The following is a 14,516-nucleotide window of genomic DNA, read 5'->3' on the forward strand; positions in this document are numbered from 1 at the left end:
ACAGTTGCATATCAGTTATGGTCACTGCTGTTTTATGCCTGTTTACGAACTAAAATCCCATTTCTCCAGTTTATAACTACACTTTACAGCAGTGTGTAACAAACTGTGGGTTGCAAACTAATTTTTTTTTTTTTTGTGGATTGCTATTTTTTTATATGTGCAAATATGTATAACAATTATTTTAGAATATAAAATCATAAAAATAATCTATGGGAAAAGCTGAAGGAGACTGAGATGAATTCAACATTAGTAGAGATGGTGATTTTTCGCAAAAGTGTCCACAATGACTGTAGAGACCTGTGCTTTTGTATTTTAATTTTTCAAGACCTGTATATCCCTTTTTAATGAATTTTGAATATGCGATGAAATGCGAAATTGGTACTAAAATACGATATAATTGTGAAACCGACGATTTTTAAAATAAAATAAATCTTATAGAAAGTTAAATTATGTATAATATGTCTGTCTGCCGAGTTAGCTATGTGATAACACATCTGCCTCTAGACTAGCCAGCCGGGTTCGATTCCCGGCGGGGTCAGATTTTCGTGTAAAATTTCTACCTTGGGACTAGGAGAGGTGGCGGTGCACAACTTCTAATCACTAGATTGCGTACTAATATACTTGGTTAAATCCCAAATCTCTCTGCAGTGCGTATGAAGAGAAAGCATATGTCACTGTTGATAGTGATTTGTCCGTCAGATAGGGACATTAAACCTGGGGGTCCCCTTGGTCCTATTCGACAGGAGTAAGCTTCGTGCTGTCTCCGAATTTCTCCTTCTCCCTTCCTCATCTTCATAATCACCCTTTATATACACTACACTTACACATACAGTCACCCTAGTACATGACATAACTCTTCACAGATACACATCATGTACAGCATGGCCTGTCGAAGAAGTGTACAAATTGAAAATGGGTCACAATCCTGCCATCTATCCGCAATATGCGGAACTCGAATCACACAAGTGAAGTGGGTAGGCATTAGATACACACACACACACACACACATACCATGTCCCAAAAGGTTCTTTACAACTGTGATGTCATACAGCATGACTTCTAACTGATATGGAGCAGGGCTTCCAAAACTTTCAAGTGTCACAGACCTGTAAAGGTAATACTTCATTTGGCAGACCGTGTAAAAATTTTTACATAATTTAGAGTGGTAAACATATTCCACTCGTTAAATATTTGCATAATATAGTGAATTAAACATTATCAATAAATTGATAGTGATATTGAATTTTAGTTTTTTAAAGTTGTCCAAAAATACATAAATAGCCCACAGGTAATTTTATGTTATATCATATCTTTGCTGTCAACAATAAAATAGGATTAAATTGTTAGCTGCTGAAATGGATCCATTAACACTGAACTCAAAATAATCCAGTCTGGACAGAATAAGAAATGATACCATGTGGGAAGAGGGAAGTACCGACAGAGATATCTCTGACCATATCCAGTGGAAACAAATTACACTATTTGGTTTGGACATGTGAGCAGAGAGATGGAAGAGAGACTTTCGAATCAGGTATTACAGTGGATACTCTTCCAACAAAGAAAGTGAGGTCGCCCATTGCACAGCTTGCAAAATGATGTAGACGAGAAACTTAACCATCAAGGACTGTCAAGACAGAGAACAACATCAACTTGATGCGGAGATGTGGCAACAGCTGAAGAATTCAATTGTTATTGTTGTTGTTGTTGTTATTATTATTATTATTATTATTATTATTATTATTATTATTATTATTAAGCTTTTACAAGTTATTGAGGCTATTTCTGCTAATTGAACAGTATTTCGCCACTGATTTCTGCCCAGAAAGACACTTTCCATTCATTCACTTTTAGAATTTGTGTCTTTTTCCAATTGTCCATATATCTGAAGCATGGTGTTTCTAATGGCTGTCGTCCTCTTGAAAGCTCTTCTGTCGTCTTCGTCGTCCTAACAAATATTAGGCCGAGTGGCCTGTTACGGTCTCAAGCTAGAATTTTCAGTCCTTCTCTTCTTTGGACGACAAAAGCTCTTCTGTTACTTGATTAATTTTCCAATGAGAGAGAGAGACTGATTTCATGTCCATCCATTTTAATCTTCTTGCCTTGTTTTTTGCCATAATATGAAATTCTTTATAAAGAGTGTAAATTTCTTCACTAATTAAAATTCTCCAGATGTTACGTATGAATATCTTGTTCTGCACCAAAATTATTTCTCAAGATTCTACGTTCAAACACTTTCAGTTTAACTTCTCTTTGTTTGGTGAATGTCCACCTTTCACTTCCATATGTTAGTGTTGGTAAGATGTGTAATTTTGCGTCTCTAGAAACTACAGTGAAACCCTGATAATACACGCCTGTTTGTTACGGTAGCCCACATTATATGCTCTTTTCGTCTAGTCCCTTGACATCCCCATATAAGACCATGTAAAATCCATCGCTTAACCCAGACTTTCCCACCGTCCTTTTTTAAGGACAGTTGCAGTGCCTTTGGATATTATATCATTGTTGGTGCTAGGGACATTTTATAAGTTGTGCGATAATGTTGGTAGTATTTGTTAGCTTTAGAAAATATACGTTCCTTGTTTCAGTTTATTTCAACATCATTTAACCGATTTTCGAGAGTAACTAATGTGCTACTGTAGTTTTATCACAAAAAAGTTTTGGGCCTATCTGGGTTAATATGCTCATCATCCCATTTAATACACTCTTTCATCTGTTGAAAATTCTAAAATACTGTATTGTACTTCAAAGGATACTGGACTTTTACATTTACATACATAATAAATGACATATATTGTGCAACAAAAATTTTTCAAGGTCAATTTTGTTGCTCAGTGTTGTGTTATCTTCAAATTATTAACACTTATGGATGTATGTCAGCAGTACGCTTAAAATTGTTCACCAGCATGTGGATTGTTTTGTTTGTGGTCCAACTTATGGAATTGGTGATGAAATTTCTTCTGAATATCACCATACGACAACCCTTCCAGCCTCCATGTCACACTAGCAATCTTCTCTAGTATACTGAAGATCATGCAGATTCAGTTACTTGTAATGACTGAATACATGTTTAGCTGTTGTCGCAAAGCCAATGCATGGACTCCAGCAGTTGAATTCTGAAACACCCTGTATATACACAATTCACTACCATACACATGTTACCCTCTAAACGCCCTATTTCTACAAAATTGATGCTTAATTTTTTAACACATGTACATATCACTTTACTGAATAATCACTAATCTGTATAGATAAAAAAATTCTGTCATTTTTATGCAGTTAGTAATATTAGTGTATTTTGTTATAATGTAGATCTACTTCCCATGGTGTGCCATGGACAACATCACTGGCGACTGATTCACAGTGATGCATTGCTCATAGAGGGGGCACTTGAAGTCAATTGATGGAAGCTATAGTTATTGCAGTTCCATTTGGAAATGTTAGCAACAGATCATGGATTAAGTACACGTTGTTGGCTTTAAAAAGATACATTGTTGACCCTATTAAAGGAAGAGTCTTGTGAGGTTATTGATTACGAGAAAGTTCAATGAACTTTTCCCAAAATGTTGATTGAAATGAATGGGAGTTCATGTGCGTTGGACGTACTATTTGTTTCAGAGTGCTCATATGGCTGTGATTGAAGCCATCATGGTGCTGTATGCAAAGGAGGTTGTGACACCCGATAGAGTGCTGGCAGCAATCCAAAGATTCAGTCATTCCCGAACTGCCAGTCCTGAGCCCCTCCCGGCAGACCACGAAGAAGGGTTACTGCTGTGGGTGAACAAGGCTTGTTCAGCTCTGAAACAACGGATAGAGCAGGAGCTGGACCAGGGTGACGGTAGAGGAGGAGAGGTAACTCAGAGCTTATTACACAAGAAGTAATATTTATAATGTATTACGCATTCTGGTTATTATGCTTGAGGATATACATTGATGTTTGAAATGAAATCATAAACAAATTCTGCTCTGTATCAGGGATACGGTGGCATATAGAATACGTGAATATGCGAAACTACTGTTTTGTTGGTTTGAGTGTTTTATTTTTGTTTCGGTTTACAAGTGGAGAGCATGGGCTTATTATAAGAGAAGTAATTAATGAAGGGTATGCATTATATTTTATCCGAAATTAGTTCCAGCTCATATACTATAGTTTGCTTCAATATTGTACACAGCGTTGCCAGATGTCCTGGATTTTCCAGGATTGTTTTGGATTTTCTGGCTCACAACAAATGCTTCACTATAGTTTGCTTCAATATTGTATTGTATTGTATTGTATTTATTAACATTTCATGGTATTCATACGTTGCTTACAGCTAGAATATGGAACAAGTCAAAGAACTTAATATTATTATAAAATCTTAATTTATAGTCACAGTCTAGATGAAATATATACAGACGAGATTTACAATATAGTCTACTAGTACAACACAAAGTTTCAGTATCAATTTCATGAAGTGTTATTGAATGTTATAAATTCACCTAGGTACTTCTTTAATTTGGCCCTAAATAATTTTATGTTTTGAGTTTCATTTTTTATATCGATAGGAAGGCTATTAAAAATTTTTACTGCCATATAACACACTCCTTTTTGATAGCACGATAGACTTGCCGATGGAGTATGAAAGTAATTTTTTTTACGTGTATTTATGCTATGAACTGTTGAATTAGTTACAAAGTTTTCACGATTACATACGAGGAAGATTATTAATGAAAAGATATACTGACAAGCCATGGGCATTATTTGTGGTTTTTTTAAAATAGTCCTACACGATTCCCTAGATTTGGCACCTATTATTATTCTAATTACTCTTTTTTGTAATAGAAATATATTGTTACTATCTGTGGAATTTCCCCGAATATTATTCCAAAACTCATTACCGAGTGGAAGTATGCAAAATATATTGTTTTTAAGGTATTGATATTTACTATCTTTTGCATAGATCTAATAGCAAAACAAGCTGAATTTAGTTTGGGGGTAATTTCTTTAATATGATTTTTCCAATTTAACACATTATCGATTTTTAAGCAAGGAAATTTGGTTGTTGTTTCTAATAGGGATCTATTATTAATTATTGTGCTAGAAATTTGCGACGTTGAATTTGGACAGGATTTAAATTGAATTATGTTAGTTTTGTTACAATTTAATACCAATTTATTGACTGAGAACCAGTCACATATTCTGAAGACAATTTCCTCTGCTGAAGATTGGAATGTGTTGGAGTTATTGGCTGTAATTACTATACTTGTGTCATCTGCAAATAATATGGGATGACCTACATCTTTTATTATTATGATTATTATTATTATTATTATTATTATTATTATTATTATTATTATTATTATTATTAGTACACAGGGTTGCCAGATGTCCTGGATTTCCCAAGATTGTTCTGGATTTTAATGGTGTGTCCTGTGTCGAGTTATATTTGTTCCGGAAAAATTGGAAAATACAATTTTTTGCTAATTTCTATAGAATTATTTTAAAAAATCCTTATTCATTTTTTTATCAAGACCTGTGTATGTTCAATGTCGTCATTAATGCTACCTGGCACCTCTTATCAGGTTTTATTGGAATAAAAATGATAATACTGTAGTATGTATTAGGTATTACACAATATCTTTATTTTTTACTCTCTTTTGAATTGATTTTGGAGTTGTTTCAAGGATCTGCAGGTAAAATAATAACAAACATGAAGAGTGCTCATGAACAAGGTCCGATAGTCGTTGGGATAATTCACAATGAAAAGAAGAAGAGGATAATTTAGTGTTTGTTACTTTCATTTTGTGCTTGCTCTAATATACAGGGATTTAATATGTCAGAATTTGTTAAAGAAGATATTTCCCATCTTCACTTATATTTGCATAGCACCAACAATTCAGTTTGTGAATTATATATGAAGCAGTTTGGGGGGGGGGGGAGAGGGATCTTCAATCAATCAAACTCCTGTATCTCCTCATGAGGAGCATAGGGCATTCACAAAGTGCCTCCATTGGACCCTATTTGTAGCCAACTTCCTCACTTTGCTCCATGTTTTCCCCTCCCTAGCAATTTCATCCAAAACTGTTCTCTTCCATGTATTTTTTGGCCTTCCTCTTGTTCTACTACTTTGGGGGGTTCCAATCCAAAGCCATTCTTTCTACTGCTCCATCTTCTTTCCTGATTGTGTGCCCTATCCAATTCCACTTTCGTCTTTTGATTTCTATTGTGATTTCTTTCTGATTTGTTATCTTCCATAGTTCTGAGTTTGTGATTATATCTGGCCATCTAATTTTTAAGATTCTTCGTAAACATCTATTAACAAATGTTTGCAGTTTATTTTGTATAATTTTACTTGTTTTCCATGTCTCACAGCCATATAATAAGACTGATTTCACATTACTGTTAAAGATTTTAATTTTTGTAGATCTAGATATAATTTAAGATTTCCATATTGGGTACAACTGGACAAATGCACTATTTGCATTTTTTTGGAGAGGGATCTTACGGCCAAATAAAAGTTAAATTGAGTCATTCATGAACTAAGTATTGTTAATACTTAATTTAGTTGTTAAAATCGAGTTTGTGGGGAAGGTTTTCTCTTCATATTTAGTGGAAGTATCTGGGTAACACTTCTAGTTCGCTGCCTCTAGTATTTCAGAAGTAAAATCACGACAATTAAAACTTGTTAAAATTCCTATGAGAGCATTGGTCTTAAACTTCATGCACCCGGAATACTAGAAATGATTTTTTAGTCCTCCACTGAATCACTCACAAGACCACACCTCATATGATGCGTACTGCTTGCTCAACATATTTACATTTATCCTCCATATTTGGTAACCCTGTCCTCCAGCTACGATCTGTAGATGTGCCTTACATAATAGCAGTGTTCTAAGCATGTAAACAATGGAATTGTGAGCAGTAAACTGAATAACATTCTGAAGTAGGCCTACTTATTAAATGTCATTCACTCTGTAGTATCTTCCTGATATCTGCTAAGAAGGAAACATAAAATAAATGTATTTACCACCTTTTGTACAGTGATTCTAAACATACTATTTTTGTTTGTATATGCGTGATTGCATATTATCTCATGAAACAGTAAATAGACAATTTTCTCACCTGTAGTTCAGTTGTTGATAAAATATGGACTTAAAATCTTTCATTGGACAGTATAATCAAAACTTCACTGTTATACTTGGCTGATGCATTTATATATAATGGAGGCAGGTGATGTCGAAGTCAAGGTCATAAGCAGTTGTATGTTTCTTGTGTTGATACTTCGTGTTCAATTATTTTGACCCATGTGGTGGTATAGTCAAAGTTTGCTCACTCTGTAGACAATGAGGATATCCGTGAAATAAGGCTGTTTTTTGTGTGAATAAGTAATTTATTTATCTTGTCTAAATAATTAAATAGTCTTATTATGTAATAGGACATTCTATGCATTTAAGGCTTTCTTTTTATATACATGGTGGAAGGGAACCTATTACATTAATTCAAAGAGGTAATAGATCAAGCCAATGTGGACAAGTTTTGTCAAATAAGTTTTTTGATACGTCCAGTAGTTTTTGAAAATGTGAAATGTAACGTGTTGCAACACTGCAAAGAGTAGCAGTGCTCCTTGAGGTCATTGCTTCGCAATGGGGGTGAGTGTAACTCTACTCCGCAAGACTTGTGAGGGGAGAATGTAAACAAAAACATCTCATCAGAAACGTTTCGATCAAATTGCTGTACATATGTAACATTTAACACATTACCTTAACATTACTGTAAACTTAATTTACCAGTATTTTTAATTTCTTCAAAGATAATAACTTAAAAGGAGATTGAGTTACAGAATATGTATTCCTAATAACGTTATTTTGAGTTTACATCAACTGTAAAGGAATCTTTAATGGAAATAGTTTTAATTTATAAGAATGTATGTGCTTTACTATTTTTTAATTATGTAAAAAGCAAAGAAATCAACAGATACTGTGAATGTTAAATAAGTTTCATGGTATTAAATTTAGAGTTAAAGAGGTTATAGTGTAATAAAAAACGTAATTAATTCATGGAATATTGTACATTTTGATGTACAGTAATTTGATCGAAACGTTTCTGATGAGACTTTTTGTTTAAATTCTCCTCTTGCAAGTCTTGCGAAGTGGATGATTGGAGTTACACTCACCCCAACTGTGGAGCAATGACCTCAAGGAGCACTGCTACTCTTTGCAGCATTGCAGCATATTACATTTTATATTCTCAAAACTAAATACTGATTGGACCACTCTCTCCCACAGGCATATGAGAAGCTACTGCATAAGAAGATTAAAAAAAATTACTACGATGGTTGTGGTGGTGACAGCAGTGATGATGGTTTCCCATTCAACAGACGAAAAGTGAATGAAGCATTATTGATTATTAAAAGCAATAATTAAGAGATTTACAGCTTTTCTCACAAAGAAAGTTTACTAAACGTAAAGTGTTCTACTTAGAGTATGAAGATTTCAAACAATCATAAAAGTTCAAATACAAAATGTTAACATTTTTTTACACATGAATTTACCCACCTAGATTGTTACTCGGTGTTTCATTTAACAATATTTGGATTTTCAATGAATCCGAGGCCTGACAGCGAAAGTTACACAGCGATTCCACTTCAGTTGATTGAGAGAAAAATAATTTCCTCTGTGATCAGCCCCCATGCTTGAATTGTTCACTCACATATTGTCAGTATGGGCTGCTTCTAACAATACTTGTAGTGGAGTTAGAAAAATATAGAAAACTTAGATCAGGTACAGGTCTATTGTTAGGAGTTACGAGATTGTTGACCCTGGGAATTCACTGTCGAATTTTATGGAATGTGAAATAAATGTCATAAAAAACTTTCCACTACAAACTGGTTGAAAGGAATTCCAATGTCCTATGAGGGGAGGAAAATATGCGATATTTAATTTCATTTCATTATTTTTAATAAAAAGTCTTTGGGTATGAGAATTACTCAAGGGAGGAGTTATGCATACAGATACGGTATTTCACTAAAAAATAATTAATTTCAGAAATGATTATATTTCAGAAAACATCAATTATATTTCAGATTATTAACTTGTACTTCAGAAAATATCAATTGCATTTCAGATTAGTATCTTTAATTTGAGGAAATATCAATTGTATTTCAGAAGATACATTAAAATATGTAAACTCAAAAAGTTAAATATGTCAGCAACGTAAACAAATTCTTGCCATTATAACAAAATGAGTTGCTGTTAAATCAGTGTTTTTCTGAAATACAAATGACATTTTCCTAAATAAGGTTGGTAAATCTGAAATACGATTATTGTTACTTTCTGAAAACCAATTGACTAATATGAATGAAATATAATTGAAGACTGGGCATGCAGTGCCAATATCTTTGAAAATTATTTTTTCCTACATAGAGTCTATGGCTCTGGCTTAATCCAGTAAGAAAAGGGGATAAGTCCCATTGTAATAATTTTATTTAGAACTTAGTTCCTTCCATAGATGTATGATATTTCTACACTCTAGTATATACAGTCACGAAGCTTGAGTTGTTGAGGGTACTAGGAACAATAGACTGTACCGGTACTATTTCGCATTGTCTGTGGTTAGGCGATAGTAGCGATCCTAGTGGTTAACAACTATCTATGGATGCATATTTCCTACGTATTGAGCTTCGTGACTATATACTAGACTGTGATATTACATTACTAGTTGCAGAAGAAAACCCTGTTTTCTAGGGTTTTTCTCTTTGGCACTTACAGTCTTTTTTATGTCCCGTCTTCGATTGATACTTTCTGAAATACAACTGGAAAAGGTGTAAAACTTCACATAATTTGAATCTTTAGTACATAAAGTGTCTGTTTAGTTAGTTTGGTTTGATTGGTTGGTTGGTTAGCCATTACTATTACTAAACTTGTTAGAGTTCTTCATTTTCCATCTTTTGTCCCAGTAGTATGTAATTAGGTCTTTATTTCTTAAAGCTCTACATTATAATAATTAATTTTTGTCTATTGCAAAGACATATTAATTACAGAATACAAGTTTTAAATAAACATTTATGTATAATCTGTGGTAAGCTCTTAGTCATGTCTGCAAAGAGAACAATAGCATTCATTCATAAGTTATCAGGATCATACGCTAATGGTTATCAGAATTAATTAGAGCATTGCAAATTCAAACTGTGTAACATAGACTTCCTTTCTGTTTTCAGGGAGACAGACTGCATGCTCCTGACTTCCCTCCAGTGAGGGAGCTAAAAGATCTCTGTGATGGAATTAGTTTAGCTGCTTTAGTGTCATTCTATTGCCCTGAAGAATTGCCATGGACGGACGTTGTAGTCAGCTATCTACCAACTATATCAGACTCTGTTCAGAATCTCATGCTTGTTTATAATTTTTGCACCCGTAGTCTACCGTGTTCTGTGTTCCACATGATGCCAGAAGATGTTACGTATATGCGAGGGTAAGTATGTTACCATGACCATGGGGGACATGGCTTGTATGTTTATAAATTATACTGAGTAAAAATATTAACCTTAAGTAGAGTAAACGCAAGAAGAGCTTGCCACGGAAAGCTGCGTGAACTTTCGGAAACGTTCGGGTGCACTCGACCTCACTTTGATTCGATTGGCAAACTGTGGACAGTTCTCAGTCGTCTGCTGGCTTGATGTTTCAAGTGAGATTTATCACAGCGCATGTAACGTAACCTAAACCTTGTTGCAGAGCAACTAATAACATAACATTGTTGAAAATACAGAAGCACGAATTTTGTTACACATAAAATCACTGAATGAAATGACAAAGATGTTATAAGAAATATGTAATCGTTGAAAATACAGAAGCACGAATTTTGTTACACATAAAATCACTGAATGAAATGACAAAGATGTTATAAGAAATATGTAATCGTGTAATAATTGATATTTGACGTTGTAATAAAACACGAAGGACTAATACCATGTGATTTTATTAAAATGTTCCGATAACTAGGGTACTATGGTCGGTTTATTTTAATCTGTATATACTCCTTATGTTACGAGTGGAGCCTGTTTCGTTTTTCATAAATTTATAAACGTTATAAACAATTCCCTAGTTTGACTGTGTAACGTTTTATTAGCACTTCCTAATTTAGAGCCAAATGGGGGACATTGTTAAGTACATAGAATGTTATACATACTTTGAACTATATAAAACTCCTGATATCAGGGATAAAACGCAGAATATGTAATGCACACGCTGGCTTCTACCTGCTCTGCACAATACACTCCACGATACGAACAGCTCAAGACCACGCTTTCGAATGCTCCTTGTAATCAGCATTAGGTGGTTCTTAGCAGCCCTGTAACGAGCATGGCGGCACGAGGACCGAATATCGTTCTCTGTGCATCAGTCAAATGGGCAAGCTTTCTTTGCGCTTTCTTTACATATCAAGCCGGGCTCTAATTATAATATTATGTTATAAATATATAATTTTATCAATTACCTATATAATATATTCCCCTTCATTTGACAGATTTCAACTTTCTGAAGAAAGATTCAGAAATGTGTTAAAATTTTTAAAAAATATATCTTTTACAAAAACACTGCTGGCTTTGCATTGTTTAATTTTCATTTGTATATGTTCACTTCGATCAGTTTAATCTTATGTGTTCTGTAGGTCAATGAAACAGAATCTAGTGGTCTTCCTGGCAGATCTCTTTAATGTACTTGAGATTCACCCAGTGAAATGTGTCAGGTTTCCAGGCACAGACAAAAGTTTAAAAGAAGGTAAGTCAGCCTATATTTAATATTTATCTAATAGTAAGTAATATTAATTTTATTACAGGTACCATTTTGCCTGAATAATATAGATTTTTTTGTATTTATAAATTTTGAAAAGCTTTTGGTTGTTTTTGTCTTGGAAAGATTTGATTCATATTGGAACAGTTACAGAGGATTTTCATTCTTCATTTCTTACTTAACAAAACAAAATCTCCTGTAATAGATTTGCAGTACTGTAGACCATTTCATCTGCAGTATGGAAAATGGAAGTGTTCAGTGTTAGAAAATTGAGCTCAAGAAACACAATAATTTTATTTTAAATGCTGGAAAATAAATGTATTTTTTTTTCCCCATTGTATTTAAGTATGCTGGGTGGCCGGGTAGCTCAGTTGGTAGAGCAGTTGGCTATGGACTGGAAGGTCCAGGGTTCGATCCCAGGTGGTGACAGGATTTTTTCTCGTTGCCAAACTTTCAGAATGGCCCTGAGGTTCACTCAGCCTCCTATAAAATTGAGTACCGGGTCTTTCCCGGGGGTAAAAGGCAGTCAGACGTGGTGTCAACCACACCACCTCATTCTAGTGCTGAGGTCATGGAAAGCATGGGGCTCTACCTCCATGCCCCCCAAATGCCTTCATGGCATGTTACGGGGATACCTTTACCTTTTTTATTTAACTATGCCAGCTGATAGTCCTTATGCAGTTTTATTTTGTTATCTGAGAAACTAAATCTCAGTGCTTTCAAAATTAAAATTCAAATTCTCGACTTCTGCATGATAACAAAATTGTGGCTTCAACATGGATACACTGTGGAAAGCACTACACTGTAACTTAAGAAAATAGCAAGTGTATAATATTAGGAACAGTTTGAAGTCTAATTTATGTTACATGATTTATGCAATGTTTCTGATTATACCGTGTGTTCATTTCAAAAGTTAAGATGGTATCATCTTAGACTCTCATTTGGGAGGCCCAGGTTCAAATCCCAAGGCTAGCCAATCTGAGTGTGAGTTTTTTCAGGATTTTCCCACTCGCAAAGGCGAATGCTGAATTGGAATTTACTGTTCTGTCAGTTGTCTATATAAATATATTCGTGTTGTCTTTAGGCAGGCCTGCAGAACTGTAGCTCTTGAGAGCGACTGCTTTCCTCACCTCTTTTATCCCACCCACGTTTTCTACCTGTGCGGTCACGGCGTTCTAGTTACGCTCGGCTGCATCAACATTCATTCTCGGGGCGGAAGTCGATCAGCCCCAATAGAAGTGGAGTGAGGCTGACGTCATAGTTCCCCTACTTTGCGAGTTCTGCAGGCCTGTCTTTAGGAGATGGTCCCTGAGTCGAGCTGATCCCTCACCAGGGAAGTCCCTCCATTGTCCATGTCTCGTGTATGATTCACAGAATCACCCCTTCCCTAGGGGCACTGGCTTGTAAGATCCAGAAAGGAAGTTAAACGAAGATAAAAAAAATTAAATCTGAGTCTAAATTGATAATATTTTGTCGTCCTAGGAAAGTGTATTACGAAGTTGTTAAAATGATAGTGAGCAGAATTTTCCAACACTGATCATATTATATTAACATGCATTCTCGGTAATAAACACTGTAGTTACAAACAAATTAATGAGCTTCTGACAGGATAAGATTTCATCGCACAGTTGCTGATACAGGCTTGGTAGCACTTTTCTGACTACAATAACAGATGTATGATTTCTGAAAGTGCATGATACTACACTGATTTGATTGTGGTGGTTGGAATACATATTATTATACATATACTTTTCAGTAATAATATGAACGGAGTTTGTGGGGTTGTGGCAAGCAAATGAAGTAGATCTTACTGTTTCTTTTTTCTGTCTTAATTTTTCCTTCATAAAATACTGTATCAGTGAGGGCAACGCTAAATACACATGTGCATAGAAGATAAATTAATTATACATGCACTATAGTAGACCATAGTCACTAAATTGTAAAAGAGTGCCAGCTATCTGATTTGATGCAAAAATTCATCTGTTTTTTCTTAACAAATTAAAGGATGTATCTGAAAAGTACCTACAAATTTTGAAGATGTAATTTACGTATTAAAATAAAATACAATCCCTTATAAATGTGTGTTCAGAAATGCTTTCTTTCGTAGTTACAAAAAGACAGTGAGGGGACTTTAAAATACCAAATATCTGTAATGAAATTCGGTTTGCAATATCAGATAACATATTTGTAAGAAGTTCATAGATCTGTCCGATTAGAGCTGCTGATATAATTTAGACTGACTATCATAATAAAGCGATACGTACAATATCTCCATGTGATGTAATTTTTTGTACAATGTCAACTCAAAAGTTGATTTTATGGCGAAAATGGGGCAGTATTGGAATGCATATTGCAGGGTAAACAAAAGTATTTGAAAAATTTCGTTTACAATTGATGTGCCTTCCAAGAATCTCACAGAACCTGCTGAGAATCGAAATACTAGTTTTCAGTAAGAATCTGTGGCTGTCTTGGTGTTTTTTTTTTTTTTCTGTTGTGCCACGTTGGCCAATCCATTCATGGAATTGTTGATTCAAAGAGTCCCTCATTCCTACACAGAGTGAGATGGTGCTTCATCCTGTTGCCATATTAACTGCATTTCGGCAAAACGAGGGCTGTTTTCAAGATATGACATCGAAAAAACAGTTGATGCACGAACATGGTTGTCAACCCACCACTTATTAGACCAGCTATTCGTCTATTCAAGTTATGACATCTGTATATGTGTGTGCAAGTATGAAACCTAAAAACGAATATCG

General features: G+C 34.6%; 1 protein-coding gene across 7 annotated transcripts in view; it reads left to right on the forward strand.

Annotated features, from left to right (window-relative positions):
- Positions 1-14,516, forward strand: part of Patronin (calmodulin-regulated spectrin-associated protein patronin) — a 242,515-nt gene that overhangs the window by 106,099 nt on the left and 121,900 nt on the right. For all 7 annotated transcript variants that reach the window (XM_069829423.1, XM_069829425.1, XM_069829420.1 and 4 more), the window contains exons 4-6: positions 3,616-3,849; positions 10,194-10,444; positions 11,639-11,748. In XM_069829423.1, the coding sequence (XP_069685524.1) occupies positions 3,616-3,849; positions 10,194-10,444; positions 11,639-11,748 (595 nt within the window). The remainder of the gene's footprint in view (positions 1-3,615; positions 3,850-10,193; positions 10,445-11,638; positions 11,749-14,516) is intronic.

Source organism: Periplaneta americana, chromosome 6 (genome assembly GCF_040183065.1).
Source record: "Periplaneta americana isolate PAMFEO1 chromosome 6, P.americana_PAMFEO1_priV1, whole genome shotgun sequence".
Classification (NCBI taxonomy): Eukaryota; Metazoa; Arthropoda; class Insecta; order Blattodea; family Blattidae; genus Periplaneta; species Periplaneta americana.